Source organism: Solea solea, chromosome 9 (genome assembly GCF_958295425.1).
Source record: "Solea solea chromosome 9, fSolSol10.1, whole genome shotgun sequence".
Classification (NCBI taxonomy): domain Eukaryota; kingdom Metazoa; phylum Chordata; class Actinopteri; order Pleuronectiformes; family Soleidae; genus Solea; species Solea solea.
Window position 1 is genome coordinate 16,238,743 of NC_081142.1, and position 18,836 is coordinate 16,257,578.

General features: G+C 40.5%; 1 protein-coding gene across 2 annotated transcripts; it reads left to right on the forward strand.

The window, feature by feature from the left end:
• The first annotated feature begins 22 nt into the window (after positions 1–22).
• On the forward strand, positions 23–17,979 carry pla2g4ab (phospholipase A2, group IVAb (cytosolic, calcium-dependent)). 2 transcript variants are annotated; one of them, XM_058638170.1, is made up of 19 exons: positions 23–380; positions 2,786–2,902; positions 3,443–3,524; positions 3,697–3,845; positions 4,584–4,697; positions 4,899–4,936; positions 5,310–5,454; positions 8,885–9,021; positions 9,392–9,614; positions 9,849–9,963; positions 10,911–11,048; positions 11,136–11,225; positions 12,235–12,300; positions 12,924–13,054; positions 13,185–13,299; positions 13,432–13,616; positions 13,706–13,895; positions 15,168–15,325; positions 16,213–17,979. In XM_058638170.1, the coding sequence occupies exons 2-19, from the start codon at positions 2,885–2,887 to the stop codon at positions 16,369–16,371; spliced, it is 2,253 nt and encodes a 750-aa protein (XP_058494153.1). In that variant the 5' UTR covers positions 23–380; positions 2,786–2,884; the 3' UTR covers positions 16,372–17,979. The 2 variants fall into 2 exon arrangements, with proteins under 2 accessions (XP_058494153.1, XP_058494154.1); XM_058638171.1 differs by lacking the exon at positions 23–380 and adding an exon at positions 388–571.
• The last annotated feature ends 857 nt before the right edge of the window (positions 17,980–18,836 follow it).

Sequence of the window (18,836 nt, forward strand, 5' to 3'; positions counted from 1 at the left end):
TCCGCGACCTCGTGTGGACGTGTGTGCGCACTGGCGTAGCTGCTGGAGAGGTTTGGATTTGGAAAGCAGCCGTCAGTCAGACGCAACTTTCCCCGCAGCTGAGTCAACTGCCTGACTGTGGGTCGCGCTGAGGTTTTGCAATCCTTCCCCGATTGTCATGTTTTTTCAGGTCGCCTCGCTCGTTTCCTTGATGTTCTTGTTTGTTTGAATTGTCCACAAGTGTGTGACAGACTGACGGCACACACTGTCCGGCCGGGAAGCGCCTCCTCTATCACTCTATTACTCCGGCGGCGGCGGCGGCAGCAGCGGAGGAGCTTAATTCTCAATGAGAATGACACTCGTGTCAGGATTTGTGAGCTGATAAACGCCTCTCGCTGAAGGTACGTCTCCTTTCTCCGCGTGTGCACGAGTCTGAAGTAGTGTTGCAGCGTTTTGTGGCGAGCACAGAAGTGCTCTGAAACGAAACGAAAGATGTCGAAGTTTGTGGTTCATTCTTCCGCCAGAGGATAAGGAAACTCACTCTTTACGCACCGTTGCGTCAAGTCTGTGGACACATCAGCACTTTTATCAGGTGTGAACGAGTTTTTCTACGTTTTGTACGTGTACATATTACAAGCCATGGTGATTTCATGTCTTAAATAAACAGGTGTGGGCAACATGGACAACAACGTTATAACGCTACAGAGACACGTTTTATACTTCAGTCAATGTCGATAATTGTCTTGATATATTGGCATAATTAATAATCAGATAACTAAAGATTAAACTAAAGGTTTTGTCCTAAGTGATAATTGAAGGATAGTTGAAGGAGTCAAGCATAAACATGTATATTCATCTTATAAATGAATATATAAACAGTTAGTATAATCCAGCCCTACTTATATTTAAATGTTTGATATGATTCATATACCTGCTATTGACACCTCTCTTGCCTCATATCACCCAAAGTAGTCAGTCATAATTTGCAGGGGTGTCAAAGGTACAGCTCGCGGGCCAGAACCGGCCCACCAGTGGGTCCAATCCGGCCCATTACATATACCTGTAAATGGTTAATTTAGGCATAATATGTTAATGTAAAATAAAGGGAAACATTTGGAGTGCTTGTTGTTCATGGGTTATTATGCTATTATTTGTCTGGTCCTCTCCACTTAAATTGTGCTGTATGTGAGTTTGACAGCCCTGATTTACAGCATGTTACACACTCACTGTACCAGCAGGCCGCGTCAGATGTGACCTTATTCTGCTCAGCTTTTAAGAATCAGGCAAAACCTGTTGGAGGTGTTCTGAAAATGTTTGTATATGAAGCGTATCACATAGATAAGAGTTGAAAGACCACTTTTTAGGTGTGATATTGTTTGTTGGGAAATGTGCAGTGATTCAGAGAGGTTATCTACTTTCATGTGTGACCTTTCACCCCGACCCTACACTTAAACTCTCAGACGTGTACCACAGAGCCATCACAATAAAAGCCAGTTACCCCCTAAATCCACAGGTCACACTGCTGCCATCAGATTGCTTTATTAATAGTTTAATAAATAATTAAAAATAGCTAATTAAGCAATTTTGTAGTAATTAGCTTTGTAATTAGCTTTTTGTAGAATTGGTCTTTATGTGTCTTCTACCTGTTTGTTGCTTGTATGGTAAAGCTGCTGTGTGGGACTATTGGGTTGTAGAGCCGAATCATGAAAACTACAATTTGAAACAATGCACAAATTGCAAAAGGTTGCTATTAAAGGACTCTATTGTAGACTGTTACATCTTTGAAAAGTAACTCACACATGTAGGAAACATTAAATACCTTGTGCCAATGTTATATGTGCCAGTAGTTCATGTTTTGATGATGTGTGGTACAGATCTTGTTCCCGAAAATGTGTTATCGCAAATGAAATCACAATTGCTCTGCAAAAGCTTGAGAAGAACCCATTCAGTTGAATCAGGTGTGTTGGAGCAGGGAGCAGGACAGGGTTGAGAAACACTGTGCTATCGGACCACAAAAATGTCAGACACTGCACTATAAGCCCTTCATATCATTACTGCAGCAGCTGCAGTTGGCTGGTTGCCATGTTTTCTTTCACATATAAAAATGTGTCTGCTGTGCTCAAGTCCCCTGGGTGATGCTGGCACTCTCACCGGACTCAGCAGGCTACGTGCACTCATTGTGCCCTGCAGAACAAGGCCGTAGTGAGCTGGCCGTCGGAAAAGTTGGACCGCTGTCGCAAACTACGTGACCGGTGCAGGCGTTCTACGTGCTCTCGGTCCTCACAGCAATGATACGCTTTGGTGAACAGCTGAGAAAAGGCTAGCTGCCCTTTCATGTGCTTTCACAACCTGCACACACTGAAACATCACATGCAAATTATGTTCATCATTTGTTTATGCATCATAAAAAAGCATTAGTATTCGGTTCAGGTATATTTTTGTTGTGCCGTTCAAGCGCAATGCATAGCTACAGCCTATCATTATCCTCAAAGATGAATTCCGTTTTCCTGGTGTCTGTGTCTCAACTACATGAAGTGTGATTGCACTCAAACACATATAGCCTACATGTAAAGCCTTTCTATTGGCCCAAGCCTCCTATCACAGTTTTGCGGCTTAGCACACTTCCCCTTGCCGGTCTAAAGATGTGAAGGCCTCCACTGATATTTTTGAAGAAGTTGTTATGGCTTTTTGAAAAAAAAAGAAAAAGAAAACAGCTCTCAAGTTGTCTAAAGTTGATTATTCTGTTCATACTCTACTAAAAACCTGCCTTTTTACTGATACTCAATGTCTTTTTCCCCTCTCCCAGGCTCTGATCTCTTCAGGTCATGACTGTGATGTTCTCCTGAGATAAACTTCACATCTTGACGAAGACTTTTCCCGAGAATATCTCCCTCGACAACACATAATGGCTTCTAATATAATTGTGAGTATTAGTAGTGTTATTATGTGCTGTACACAATGTTAAACCGAGCCAGACTGATTAAAGAGGCAGCTTGAATGTTGTGTTGTTGTTATCACTGCGACGACCGACAAGGTCAAATGAATTAGAGCTGTTCCCATCTGTTAACAGTCTGATAGCACTTTGTGTTTTAAACACTTGTGCACGGTTCACTGAAAACGAGCGATCTGTCCTACATAACTCAGTGCGTGCAATGTACCCATTATCGACAAACTGTGTTTTAGGGCCAATTATAAAAGCTCACACCTTAAAACTGTAACAAAATTGCACGTCGACACAGATTAGGTTGACACAAAAACAAAAGACAAAGAGATTAAACGTCCAACGATATGCCAGTTTGAGTGTAGACAAAAGCACTGATAGGTGGCACAGTGATTAAATTCTTACTGTTTCTGTGAAGGCTGATTACACAAGGAGTGCAAAAGTAAACTCTGCTTACACCACATGTCATAATTTACTGTCTGGCCCGGTTAAAACTGACAATGAAACAATGTGTTATTGCAGGTAGAGCAGCAGTTTTCTCACAAATTCACAGTGACAGTGGTTCGGGCTGAGAGCGTCACCAAAGGAGCCCTGGGTGATCTGCGTGAGTTTCACTACATCTTTTTCTTCTTCTTCTTGGCTCTACTGTAATTCTAACTCTCAGTCGTGTCACTGCTGCATATTATTCAAAACTAGTTCCACACACTATATGTCTGTCTCTACACTGAGTGTCGGAGATTCTTTGACTTTTATTTTCTTCGTGTGTGTGCCTGCAGTGGACACTCCAGATCCATACGTGGAACTGTTCATCCCGACCGCCCCAGAGAGCAGAAAGAGGACCAAACACATAGACAACGACATCAACCCAAAATGGAACGAGTCCTTTCACTTCATATTAGACCCCAACCTGGAGAACGTCCTGGAGGTTAAGACTGCACTTGCAAAACAAACAAAAAAAAAAAATCACTCAAAAGAATTAACTGGTTGAAATGCTCTAGTCAATTGTTGTATCATATATCACCCTTAGAACACACAGCACTTAGGCTGCTTTTTTCCATTACTATGATAAAACAAATACACAGAGGTTATAAGAATGTGCACTATAGAATGTACTTTTTTTCAGCACAGCCTATAGGTAATCTGATGACATAATTTTTGTTTTCATTTTCACCAACTATAGAAACACACATGAGCAAAAAGTACTCATATTTAAAAAAAAAAAATGGATTGAATTTGTGAAATTTGTAAATACGTCGCATTTCAAAGTTTGTTCGGCTCGTTTTTATGAACAGAAATAAAATAAAAACGGTCTATTTTGTGACTTCCGCACAGTTATCACTACTCTTTTTAAAAACAAATAAATATGTGACTTGAAATGAATCATAATTTTGACTCAACAACACATTTTGTAAAGTCTGAAGATGTGACTCATAAACACATAGGATGTCCATATAAGGATTTGTGTATTATTCTTACTGCAATTTTCCACGTGAGCACGAGGGGTTAATTTCAGAACCTCAAAAGTAAATGCAGAATTGGAAAAGGGGAGTTTGGTTCTTGTTGATCTTATTGACAAAACCATATTGCAAATGGTTGTTGAGATGAACTTGTGTGTTTCTCCCAACATACTCAACCATGAATTGCTGTTGTTTATTCCAATCAGATCACATTAATGGACGCCAATTATGTGATGGACGAGACACTCGGGACAGTGTCCTTCGACATCACCAAGCTCAAAGTGGGCCAAACAAAGCTGGAGGCTTTTCTCATCGGCAAAGTGAGACATGTAATACTTCTCGTGAAATACAGGCACATGGTTAGCACATGAAAATGTGCAAAACAGCTGATATTTCAAGTGTGATAAATATAGTGTGTGACACAATAAATAAATGTCATATTGTTTTGTTTCTGCTTTGATGAACCAGTGATCAGCTGCTCTCTCACTCTGCATTAACCACTTATTTAATTGTTTTGGCAGGCAACAAAAGTATACTTGGAGATGTCACTGGAGATCTGGTATGTACCGTATTCACAACATTTTTTTTTATTTTACGAGGTGAAGGTGAAGAATCACTGCTGTTTTTTTTATGTAACGTAATGCCAGTCAACAAAGGCATCACAAGAACTCGAGAATTCGTAGGAGTTCACTGGGAGTGGCGTGGAAACTAAAATTAGAACTTTAAAGCAGCATAACACAGTAATAACATGATACGTGTGTAACATAATATGGTTTGAAAGTACATTGTAGTACCTGTTGTATCATTGCTCAGGAGTGAGTGGGAGGATTTGGAAATGCCCCGTGTGTGTTTGTGGTGTGTGTGAAAAGATGTGTGTTTCTTATGGACGCGATGTAAAACATTGATACTAGGCATTATTTGTATATCTGCAGCACCAAACTGGATCTGCGGTTCAGCCTGGCCCTGTGTGACAAAGAGAAACAGTTCAGACAAACCCGCAGGGAGAGAGTGATGCTGGGCATCAAGAAGCTTCTCGACATGGAGAAGTCTCGTTTTCTCCCCAGCTCTCCAGAGGAGGTGGGAACTGTGCAACTGAATGACGACTTTTCGTTCATAATCATTTTACTCATAGATTATTGTCAATATTTAAAAGTGAGACATATAAATTGTGTGTTTGAATTTGTGGTGAACCAGGATCATCATTTAGAACAAACAACGATACATAAACATTTACAATAGTTGTAACAGCTGACAAACAGGAGTGAAGGTATCTAGTGTGTCAATTAAACAATTGTGTGAGTCCTTGGGGATAAATGTGTCCATGATGAGTGTTCTTGGGACATGGTCACAGTCTATGGCTGTGGCAGCTTAGTAGGATGACAGATCAAGTGCATTATTTGTTTTGGGTACTTTCAACAGAACCTAGTGAGCAGAACACGTGACGTAGATAGCAGTTGTAGTCTGCAACAATTGGCACTGTTTTGTAGATAAGCATTAACTAGCGATTATTACAGCGGGTGTGTTAAGATGGCCAGTTGGCAGAGGAATATAGAGTGCAGCGGTATGTTTTGAAAGGTGAGTGATAGAGAACATCAAGTTTCTGAAGTTCTCCCCTGCATAACATCACCATAGTCTTACATGGGCAGGATCATCGTTTGTACAAAAGTAAGTCTGTCAGAGGAAGTGAAGGTGGAGCGCATTCTGTACAGGGAGCCGATTTCAGATTTAACCTTTGACTGTAACCTGACATGACAGAGTGTTGTCAAGCCAGATACCCAGGTTTTTATTTGTATTCAGTGACCTGCTCCAGGATGGCCCCATCGGTCTGGGAGTGGCACAGAACCTTTTAACCACATGGCCTGGGTGTTAGTGGTGTGAAGCAGAAGGTTTAGGGTGGGGAAAGATAAAAAAAACATCCTGAAATAAAGAGAGTACTGCATCTGGAGAGGGACCAACAGCATAAAGGACTGTGTCATCAGCATAAGGGTGAATAGATGAATTCTGAACAGAGAAAGCAATGTCATTTATACACATATAGAAAAGAATGTGGGGGCTATGCCTCAGAATGTTCAGAAAACAACTTCCCACATAGACACATTTATACATGATTTAAATGTGACTTAATAAAAAATAACTTGTATAGCATATTTTCAAAGAAACCCAAGGAGACTTAACAATGCAAAAAGAAAAACAGGAAAGTACAACAGAACAGCTGTTATCAGCCATAGGCCTGTTGGAAAAGATAAACTTCATGGAATAGTTTTTTAATAGCTGCCGTGTATTTCAAATTCAACAAGTTTTTTTGTTTTAGCTTAAGCTGTTTGCCAGTCTGTTAAAATAGTTTAGTCCCCCTCAGTTACCAGTGTTACCCGGGTAGTTGTATGTTTGTTGAGATCTCAGGTGTGAATCCGTTTAGTGGTAAGGTTGTTGTTACTCCAGGTGAGGTGGCACGGTCAGCTGGAGTAGATCCTGTCTTTATTTAAATGTCCAGTGTGTAACATTTTGGTTATACCTATTGTTTTATACGTTTTCAATCACCTGATTGTGTGAATAGTTGTTTCTCATTCCCCTTGAATCATTTGTTTATATTTATATCCTTTTTGGACCAACATGATTTTACAGTAAGTTTAAGTGTTGATGTTAACTGAAGTTCTCAAACACACTTGGAAAGGAAGGGTAAGCTGAGGGATTTTCATCTGCAACATCCGACTTCCCCAATAAATGTTGCTAGATTTTACACAGTGTACTAATAATACACCTCTTATCTTCTACGTTGTAGTAGTCCTATCTGGTAACACTGTGTGACTTACATTCCATAGCACAAACAGGTGGATTTATGTTTCTTTTTCACTATCATGGCCAGTGAAGCAAACAGGCTGACTGACACTCAAACAATGTTGTGGTCACACAGTTATTTGAATTTAAGACCTGCTGCAGCATAATCAGAGGGATATGACTTGGCTCTGGCCTTCGTTTGAAAGGTAATCAGAGATCCAAATCTGTTCCATTGTGATGATAGCCAAGTTCTCCTCTGACAACAACCTCAGACATGAAATGGGACTTTTCGGTAACGTGTCTTTACTCTCTAATAACAGTGGTCTTGGTGTTTATTGTGGCATAAGACGTGTCCGTAACTCAGGGACTCGTCAGGGATAATTGAAAATGTCACAGAGTGTACATTTACAGTGAGTTTTGACTTGGACAGTGTTGAATCCAATCCAGTTGGAGGCATGTTTGTCTTGTCCCACCAACCTAACCCCCATCTGTGAGATGAATAAAGTATCTATCTATCTATCTATCTATCTAACCTCATCTGAGCTGCTTTAACAGGTACCGATTTGCATGTTTCTCAATAGTCCTGTTCAAAGGTTAAGAGTAAGACCATTATGCAAAATCCAGAAGTTTCACATAGTCTTTTGAATGAAGTAACCATGTTGCTTAACAACTGGGTGAGCAGGCTTTCCAGTAGTTTCTTTCTTCGCTGCATGTTTGCTGCACTATCAGGATTTAAATGTAAATGTAAATGTACCCCTAATTCTGAGCTTCCACTTATGCAGTATGTAAGAATGAGTGATTATCTAATGGTGAACCTGGTGCAAGTCATTGGACCTATTATAAACTGGTAACTATTATAAAAAGAATACGTTTGCATTTGGCCAAAGTTAAGCCCAAAGCCAGACTAGAAATGGAGGAAAAACAGCTGACCAAAACCACCAAGCAAAAACATATTTCACTAACTGACATGATATATCTTTTTTAAAAATGAATACAAATATAAACTCAAAATAACAATACCCTGTCAACATAACACAACCACTAGCCAGAGCTTGCTGTCCTGCCACTCATCTGAAAGCTGTGCTATGTGCTAAGTCAAATAAGACTCCCTGCTCTGCTGAGCTCGACATTTATATAATAGTGCAAGCTGCTTTTTTTAAGTCATGTAACCACATGACTCGGCACTTCCTGCAGACCTGCTGTTGTGCCGAATTGTGAACTGTGATGTAAGTTTCTAACGTTTATGACAGCACTTCAATATTTCTCACTCCTAGAGCATGAAAGATAAAGTGAGCCTCCCAAAAACTTGACATTCTTTTCCCCAGTTGTGGCCTAATCCTAGGTTCATTCTCTCCTTGATATCTTAGTTACAAAATACCCTACAACTCTATGGTTGTGCAACAAGGCTTCCCTTCCACTACTAGTCTGAGTTTTACAGGATCCGAAAGTTCCTCACTCCATAGAGAAAGAGAAGATGAAAGAATGTCAGTGAGACTCTTTGCTGTGTAGTAGCTACATAATTACAGTATATGATGGAGCACATGCCCATTCTCTTCTTTCTTTTAAGAATCTACATCTTGTCTATATTGTTTGTGAGGACACTTTTGACAGTGGGATTCTGCTACCGTTGAATATACATATATATGTATATATATATATATATATATATATATATATATATATGTATATATATGTAATTATATGTGTGTGTGTGTGTGTGTGTGTGCTGCAGGTACCAGTGATATCGATTGCAGGCTCAGGAGGAGGTTTTCGTGCCATGGTCGGGTTCTCGGGTGTCATGAAGGCCCTGTTTGAGTCCGGGGTCCTGGACTGTGTCACCTACATTGCCGGCCTCTCTGGATCCACTTGGTTAGTTTTTATTTATCCCATTCTCCTCCCCCGGTACATTACTTATTTTCTTTCCTTGGTCTTTATTTTTAAAGTTGCCTTTTTAATCATTGTATCTTGTTGTCGCTGCTTTGTTTCTTTAGCCATCTCTCTTTCTTCTGTCTCTTCTTCGGCTTTGACTTCTGGCAATTTGTCTTATCTTCTGTGCTGGTGTGAAGCTATCATTCAAAGAAATTCTATTTTACTTGACTACTTCATATTTGTTGACTGACTTGGTGGATGTACCTTACACTTGTAGTATTTCCTGCTGAGTGATTTATCCCAATAGTTTTAACGTGTATTACTTGCCTCACCTGTTTCTATCTTCCTTCCTCCCTCTTTATCCCTGTAGGTACATGTCTAGTCTCTATTCCCACCCTGACTTTCCAAATAAGGGACCAAAGGACATCAACAAGGAGCTGATGAATAGAGTTAGTGGTAATCCCTTGAGGCTGTTACTGCCCCAGCACATCACCAACTACATCCAGGCCCTGTGGACCAAAAAGGCCTTAGGGCAGCCGGTTACCTTCACTGATATCTTTGGTATGCTCATAGGAGAGACCCTTATACCAGCGGTAAGAGTTGCCAGCTGTTCATTCTTTTCATTTTTAAGGAATTTCATACATCTCCTCATTGCTACCTTCTTCCTCCTTCATACTTTCCCCATGTGTTTGATCTCATGTCTCATCCAGACCCAGCATACACTTCTGTCCTTTTCTGACAAACTTTCTTTACTGTACTTTCTCATCACTGTAACAATAATGTTCCAATTAAAATCGATTCAAAGAACACCCCCCCTCTCTCACCAGAGGATGGACACCAAGCTGAGTGAGTTCCAGGAGAAAATAGACCAGGCGCAGTGTCCTCTTCCTCTCTTCACATGTCTGCATGTCAAGCCAGATGTTTCTGAGCTCATGTTTGCAGGTAAAAATGTTTCTGGTTTTACTCGAATGCAAAATAACCAACGGCATGTACAGTATTTCCTCGTAATGCTGCTCTGCTTGCAGAGAGAGAGAGAGAGAGAGATAATGTTTCATGATGTGATGATGGCGTGTCAACGATGTGTCAGATAGAAACTGAGCTACATGCATCGAGGAACTGAGGCCATGGTTGACTCTGGGTTAGTCCCCTGCTGTATAATTCTTCCTCAATGTTGAGGCAGCCTCTACTCTAGTCAAACAGACAGAAAACAATATCTGCAGTGGTCACCTGTGCAGTAGTCTGGCTTCAAAACCAGAAACAATAGTTCTAAAGAAGGTGATGTCATCTGCCATGACTGTCTGTTGCTCCTCAATGATCCAACCCTAACCCACAAATCCATTTAATGTTGCGCAAGGAGTTCCACAAAAGATAATCGCTCTTCCCATATCCAGGAAATGAAAAGCCCCTGCCCTAATTCCTGTGAAAACTGTATTGTCAATAGTGATTCATATTGAGAATGTCTCACAAACAATTGTAATAAATATGATTCATTGCTATTGTCCAGCATCACTGCAATACTTAAACAAGACTGTATCAAATCAATTTAGTAATTTCACAAATGTGACTAAAATAGGGAGAACTTCCTGAAAATCCTTTCCCCTTTCTGTATGAGCCGACTCAATGGGAAATACCACTCTGTCAAAAGAGAGCTTAAGTGAATCCCAGTTGTGAATGAGTCTGCTTATTTATTGTTGCCAAGGTGTAGGTACCACTATTGACTTCTGTGTATATAATGTGGAGGCTAAGAACTGACTTAGTGCTCACAAGGTGCTTATTCTTCTTTTCATGTATTGTGTTTAAATGCAAGCTATTTGCAGGTTTTTCTACTGTTTTTGCTCTGTGAATATTGTATGCATGCTTGATTAACACTGATTTTTTTGGACCTGTAGACTGGGTGGAGTTCAGTCCGTACGAAATTGGGATGGCAAAGTATGGAACCTTCATGACCCCAGACTTGTTTGGAAGCAAGTTCTTCATGGGGACTGCTGTGAAGAAATACGAGGAGAACCCCCTTCATTTTCTAATGGGTAAGAAAGATGAGTTGATCGACAGCATGTCAGACATCGTTCAAACCTCCTGCTAAGATTCTGACAGTCTGTTTTTGGTTGTGTCAGGTGTGTGGGGAAGTGCCTTCTCCATTCTGTTCAACAGAGTGCTGGGAGTCAAAGACACAGTTGGTGGCAGCACTATGGAGGAGGAGCTAGGTAATATTTTTTTTTGATTGAAGATCTTCAATGTCTCATTACGCCAAGCAATTTCAGTGTATTTTCGCTATTTAAAAAATTCTTTCTTTTGTTGGGACAAAGTAGAAAGTTGAAAATCCAATGAATCACCTTAAGATATAACATAAAACATATAAAATGATGCAACATAATTAAGCAATTGGAACATTTTAATCGAAAATGAAAACAGTACATCTATGTAAATATTTACATTGTATCTTCAATAAAGCAATTAAAAAAACGCCATTTATGTTTCACTGAAAGACGTGACCTAACCGTACCCCGAGCCCAACAGTCATTTCTGGATGTTTGTCTGAGGGTTGGTATCTAAGCTCTAGTGTGTACATGGCAGTGCCGTTTTTTTTTCATATAAGGTCCTGAAATCACCACATTTGGTTCAGGTTATGTGTGGTAAACCGAGTTTCCTCGGTGGAGGTTTGAGCTGCTTTCTTTAGCCTTTGATATGTACTGATTTACTGATAAAAGGTACATTGTCCTACTGAAACCAACAGCCACTCTTCTCTGAGATCCTATTGTTGCCTGTCTTGTCTTTCGCTTGCCTCATTGTCTCATGCTGGGATTATGTTCACACACCTTTGACACCAGCTAAGTCTCCTCCTACTTCAAAAAATAGCTGACCTAAAAATGTTCCCACCACAGATTTAGAAGTCTGTAGTCTAAATGGGTATGTATGTGTTTGTGTGTGTCAGCCTCCTGTCATTATTTTGACAGCTTATGGGACGGATGTTTGTTATGGTTGAAAGCATTTGTATGTGGTGACCTTTAAACACTCAGACTCAAAACATTAGCACCCAGTTAAAGAAACCTGTGTTTATTGGTCGCCTTGCATTTCTCCCGGAGATAAACAATAGGCCGTGAATTTGATAATGTCACATAAGTGAACAAAGGCGTATTTGTCAGATACCATGCTGACGTGTTCAGATTATCAAGTTTACTATAACGTTGTAATCTGATGACTGATGTCTTTCAGAGCAAATCAAACCTCAGCACATTGTTGGAGAAGACAGCATGGACAATGACGATGAGCCACGCAAAGGTGAGCAGCATGGAAATATGTACGCGCCGCATAGAGAGCAATCACCCTTTTGTTCTGTTTGTTATATTTGATATTATGGAATCTGTGTGTATGACTATGGATAGTGTGAAACAACAGTTTGGCACACTGTTGGATTTGAGTTGATTCTGGATCTCATCGCGGAAACAGTTCTGCAGCAGTTGAATAATAAATGGATTTACATTTTGTAACCTGAAACAGCTGATCCATTTGTAGGAAAATACACAAGGAGGTCTGAGAAGAACTTGAGAGCCAGAAAAAACAGTCAAATGCAAATTGAACATAGCAACGCCTTCTCATTTTCCATTTGTAACCTTGGATTTGAAAAGAATAACACACTTGTGCCAAAAATTGTGAAAGAGCCGAAAGCACTTGAACAGAAGAAGCAAAGGCAGATTAAATGAAATGAAATGAAATTTTAGAAGATCATTTGTTTCTTTGTTTATGTGGTCCTCAATTAAGATGTTAATTGGTTTTCAATCATCGCACCATTCAATTATATGATTCATAGTTTAGCGAGCGTCTGGTGACGTTGTTGCAGTTACTGTATGTCGCGGTGGTGCGCTTCAATTCTTTAATGACCACGTTATGACTTTGTTGTTCAGTTGGGACAGAGAACCAGGAGGCAGAGGACGAGTTTCACCGCACCGCTCAGGCCAGCTGGGTTCAGCGGATGTTTACGTCACTCTTCAGCGACTCCTCCCTGTTCAACACAAGAGAGGGCCGTGCCGGGAAGGTACCACAAAACCGTTAACATTTAAAACGCCATCATGGGCTTCAGCTGCGTTGTGTATCAAATTCACAGCCTCGACGTGCCTCTCGCTCACTCTCTCACGCTCCATAACATAATCTCACTACGTTGTCAGGTGCATAATTTCATGCTGGGCCTGAACCTGAACACCAGCATGCCTTTCTCACCAGTCAATGAGGTCATGCACCACGCTCAAAATACACCTGAGGAGGAGGTGGATGCCGTCACAGGTGAGAGTTCAAAGGTCATCGCTAGTTTCTAATCTAAACTTTACTAATCTTACTAATGTACAGTAGGTGAGTGATATGCAGGTTAGATATTGGCGATGTAACTAATTTCATTCTAATGGGTCATTTTCCCAGACCCAGATGAGTTTGATCGCATCTACGAGCCTCTGGATGTGAAGAGTAAGAAGATCCATGTGGTGGACAGCGGCCTGACCTACAACCTCCCCTACCCTCTGATTCTGCGGCCTCAGCGCGGTGTTGACCTCATCATCTCCTTCGACTTCTCTGCACGACCCAGTGACTCCAGCCCCCCGTTCAAAGTCAGATTCAGACTCTTATTTATCACAGGTTGCTTAAAGTTAGCTCTTCAAACTCGGCATAGAGAATCATTTGTAAATGTTCTCCACAGGAGCTCCTGCTCGCAGAGAAGTGGGCCCGCATGAACAAGCTCCCGTTCCCCAAGATCGACCCCAAAGTCTTCGACCGCGAGGGCTTGAAGGAATGCTACGTCTTCAAACCAAAGAAAGGAGAGAAGAACTGCCCGACTGTCATCCACTTTGTCCTGGTCAACATCAACTTTAGGCAGTTCAAAGCTCCAGGCAAGTATATGCACACGTGGAGTTTCCACCGCCACGCGTGAGTGGGGAAAACATACCAAGGCTCTCTGTAATATTATTGTAATAATGCTGGTTTACCGTCATGACACATGAGGCATGTCTTCCTCGAAGTTGCGCTTTGGAATATAACCATATTCAGTTGAGAAGAGACAATTGTTTGTGTCTCTCATCTCTATTCACCTCTAATCAATAAAAGATCTCTGTGAAGGGTTTGTGCTGGAAATGGTGCGCCTGCAGATAAGCTTGCCCTGTGTGTGTGCGTGTGCCCACAGACGTGCCCCTCCTTAGTGTGTTCAGTGTTTTATAAGCTGCTCTGGATGAATTACACTTCCTCAAGGAGCCAGGTGCCAGAAGGGAATCTCTCGCTCCAGTGGGAGAGAGCTGTGTGTGTGTGTGTCTGTGTGTGTGTGTGTGTGTAAACATGCCATACATCATGAGACATACAAAGACACACTAACTTTACATTTGTAGGTCGTCTGCACACATACATCCGCACTCTGTTTATGGACGTTACATAAGCTTGTTGCTCTTAAACCCATTAGACGTGTGAGAGAGTAACACCATACATGGACTTCCCGTTCGTGGAAAGAGGAAGTTATTTTGTCCGTAAAGAAATACTACTGTGTGTTTGCAAAATAATAATACCATAAATTACAGTTTTTTCCACAAAAGCAGATACTGAAACTTATGTGAGTAGAGTTTATAACATGGATATTTCATGTAGTAAACAGTCTTGTATAAAGTACCTAAAGGGATACTTGAGTAAAAGTACAAGTATCTAACCAGAAAATGACTTTGGTAAAAGTTGAAGTCACTTTTTATAATATTACGGAAGTAAAGGTGTTAAAGTCTATGACAACGTATTGGTACTTTGTTACATTAAAGCACTGGTAATAACAGATGTAGAAAGACATGCAAATGTAAAATGCATAGTAGCATTATTAGTCCTGCAAGCAACACCATGGACAGTTCACCACACTGGTATTGCATTTATAACACTCTAACATGTACTTATTTACTTATCATTACATTATTATTTGTACTTATTGCTTAGTTGCCCTCTGTGGGGCTTCTTATTACATCTTAATCTTAGTCTTAATCAGCAGGAAGAGATTGGAAAGTTCCTATTGAACTGTAGAATTTAAAAGCTCCAGTGAATGAGTAATAGCGACAATAGGTTGAAAAAAAAAGAGTTTACTTATATAACTTTTTTTTTGTATTTAGTCCCATTTTTACTCCTAAATGCCCACACAGGTGTCCCCAGAGAGACTGAGACGGAGAAGGACGCGGCAGATTTTGACATCTTTGACGACCCAGAGACGCCGTTCTCCACTTTTAATTTCCAGTACCCCAATGAGGCCTTCACTCGACTCCATGACCTCATGGAGTTCAACACTCTCAACAACCTGGAGGTCAGTTTGGCTCCCTTTAGCTTTTATTACAGGATGTTTAGCTGGAACAACCACTGCTGATAAGATTTCTCCAAACCCCAAACAAGGCCAGGCTGTAGTTTTGTTAACAAAAAGGCAGATGCAACAAATTAAACACAAGTAACTGCATAACACGTTACAATGTCAAGGTCGCTGGTCATGCGGCATAAAAGTGATTCATGACCTCATCTAGAAATGTTACATACGCCCTCACTGTATTGACATTCATCATCTCAGTCATTCGTGGTCAAACTACCTCTATTTAGTATTGTCACTGTGGAAGTTTTGCATTGCTATGTTGTCATTACACAAATATTAATTTATTGTGCAACATGAAAGTTTGCACATCGTCTTAGGCTGGATAGTGCAGGTCTGGACAAGTTTACAGTAGGTGTGTCACTTTGTGCGGTCAGGCTGACTTTCACACACTTGCTGAGTCACTTCCGTGCAGAGGAGGGAATCATATGAGATGCAGTTAATTTGAATTGACTGGGAAGGTCGGCTCATTCATGCACTGCGCTGCACTGTAAATAGATGTTTTCATGAATACACTCGAGCTGGGAGGGGCACCAGCAGCCCTGTGACCCAGCAGCAGCAGCAGCAGCAGCAGCAGCAGCAGCAGCAGCAGCAGCAGCAGCAGGATAGTACGGAATAACTATTGCCTCATGTGTCATCATTCACATTCCATCAACATAAAATAAATCTGCCCAGCAGCAATAAATGTGAAGTTCCTCAAATCTTGAAACAAGTGACCTTGATTTCCTTTCTATTTCCATTTCTTGCTTGACTAGAGGACATCGTTAAATGATCTGTGAAAGCATTATTTTATTTATTCCTCTTGGTTTTAAACACTGTAAATGTCCCTTCAGGTTATTAAAGAAGCCATCAAGGACCGCATCGTCTCCAGGAAGGAGAGCCCCTCAAGTGTCTCTGTTCCCTTCTCCCTGAGTGAGATCCCGAAAAAGAAGTTTCTCAGAAGAGATCCACATCCAAAAGCCTGGAATCACTTGGGAAAGGATAATAAGTAGCCTTGTTTGGCTGACGTGGAGACTATGGATTAGCATTAGATTATATATTAACTTGAATCATTTTCTTTTTGGAAAATGCAATCATATTGATCTCTTCTCTGTAACCTTTTTAGGCAGGGGTGTTTGTTAAAGTGGTTATGGTAATGAACCTTAATGTATACTGGTTAAACCGTGTCATTACGTCGATACAACACGGAGCAATTTCATCCGGCTCTATTTGCACCAGTGTGAATGCTGTTTGTATTTATTGACACAAGCAATCGATGGTTGTGCTCCCTCCCTGTTTGCAGATTTGAAAGTCCTGCAGTGTAACTGGACCGGTGCAGCTGGAAAACTGTCTCCATCACAAACAAGACTGTGAATTCTATCTATTGTTGTTATTGACTGAGATTTACTAAGATCCATAACACTCTGTGTTTTTTTTTTTTAAATAAGTGCTCATTCAGCTTATTCACCTCTTCCCTTTTGTGCATCATGTGAAATTTCTACCCCGGCCACAACATTCCTAATGCATGTCAATATCATTTGGCTGTAGTTCACACTGCCTCGAGAGAGGCCACATTTGCATTTTCCCTTTGAATTTGTTTGCTGCCGCTCAGTGTCTAAATTTTGCACCGTATTGACACTTGACACCTTTTTCATATCCAACATGCGACGAGAGTATGCAAATGTTTTCTTTCTTTTCTCGTACTTTTCTGTTTACAAAATGGCTCGTTTTGGCATGTAATCCCGTTTGAAAAATGGAAGAGGTGTGTGTCACCATGGTTTTTGTTTGATAGCAACTCCTAAACATGCCAAGTGCACCCCCTCTGGATACCTCAAACATCTCAAGGATGTTTACCTACCTACAGGGAAGGAGCACTCCCTGCTCTCCTGGAGGGAGTGTCTCATTTTAAAGCCACCATTTTGGAAAACAAAACTTGACACCATAGAAACGGCCTCACTTAATTTCTCTCTCTCTCTCTATTTATGTTTGTGTTTCTCCAGGAGGATAAAGGTGTGTTTATTTTCCTGACCATGTTGTTTCAGGCTGCCTTTTAGATACAGCCTCAGTCGGACATTCTCACACTGTTGTGAAAACCATCACACTTGCAGGGCTTGACCAGACGGCCCTGCAGCAACAAGGGAAGTTAGGTTTTAAAGCGGTGGCTCTCTGCAGCACTCAGTGGAATTTTACACACTACACCTACACCTGCAGCAGTGAAGACCTGGAATCTGACACATTACACCTATACCTGCAGGGGCCCGAAGCTGCACACAGAACAGTGGAATTTTACACTGAAGTGTTTCCGACCCCTATATGCTCGTGTTTCAGCCCCACAGCCTCAGAATAATATGAGAAAATAAGTGTGCCGCAGTCGTGCTGCCGCATTCAGGACCAGCAACTTTGCTTTGGATTTTGGTTTAGTTTAGTTTTTTTCTGTAGTGAGTAGCATACTACTGTATGTTTTTTTACTTTTTCAAACAACTCTTTTATGGGCTGTTACGTGCAACAAAAAAAAGTCAATGTCTATTGTGAGCTGCAGTTGCTTCTTGAAGCTTTAGCTCTTGTGAAAAATCATCACATGGTGTAGTTTGATATAATAGCAATAAAATAAATATCACCACTACTGCCTTTTAAAGTACTTTTAATTGCAATGTTAAAGTACTTTAGGAATCCTGTCAAACAGGTTACACTTTTGTTGTCTTCGCCGCATTGATTTAGAATAATCATGATGATGTTATTTTCTCTTGTATGTTTTCTCTTGTCATATCACATTATTTTAAATGGTCTTTTACAATGTTTACAAATGTATAACAGTGGATTCTACAGAATCCAGACATGCACAGAAATACTCCAGCAGATCTTTTACTGCTTGTATTATAACTGGCTATAGGCGTGACATACGTACAATTTATATGAATAAAAAAGAAAAAAACAGAAAAAAAAAATGTGTTTGTATTTTTTTGCATTGTTACTTATTCATATATTATATCATATTATATTATATTATATTATATTATATGCTGAATATAAGGACACTCAATCTCAATGAGTCTTCCTGGTTAAATAAAGGTTCAATAATCTTTTCTTTTTTTTTTTTTAAATACAAGCGCCACAACCTCAGTATAATATAAGAAAATAATTGTGCCGCAGTCGTGCTGCTGCATTCAGGACAAGCAAATCTGCAAACCAGCAACTTTATCAGCAACACTTGTCTCTAAATATGTGTCAGCTATTCTCAGCTGCTGAGATACATGCGGGTTTGCAGGGCTAATGTGTTCAAAATGCATTATTCATTGAATTAAATGTGAATAAAGTAATGGAACTTGGTGGAAGCTATGAAAGGAAGACTCTTTCTGCACATGCCTTCTTCAGTCACAAGTACAAAACCCGTGACTTATCCTGAAGCTGCACCGGCTCGCTCTTGTTCTCCTCTTATTACTGCCTGGCATATACTGTACTCGCCTTGAGCCAATCACTC

Coding starts and splice junctions, on each gene's coding strand:
- pla2g4ab (XM_058638170.1), top strand. Junction 3,525..3,696: donor AGGAGCCCTGGGTGATCTGC/GTGAGTTTCACT, acceptor GTGTGCCTGCAG/TGGACACTCCAGATCCATAC. Junction 15,326..16,212: donor ACACTCTCAACAACCTGGAG/GTCAGTTTGGCT, acceptor ATGTCCCTTCAG/GTTATTAAAGAAGCCATCAA.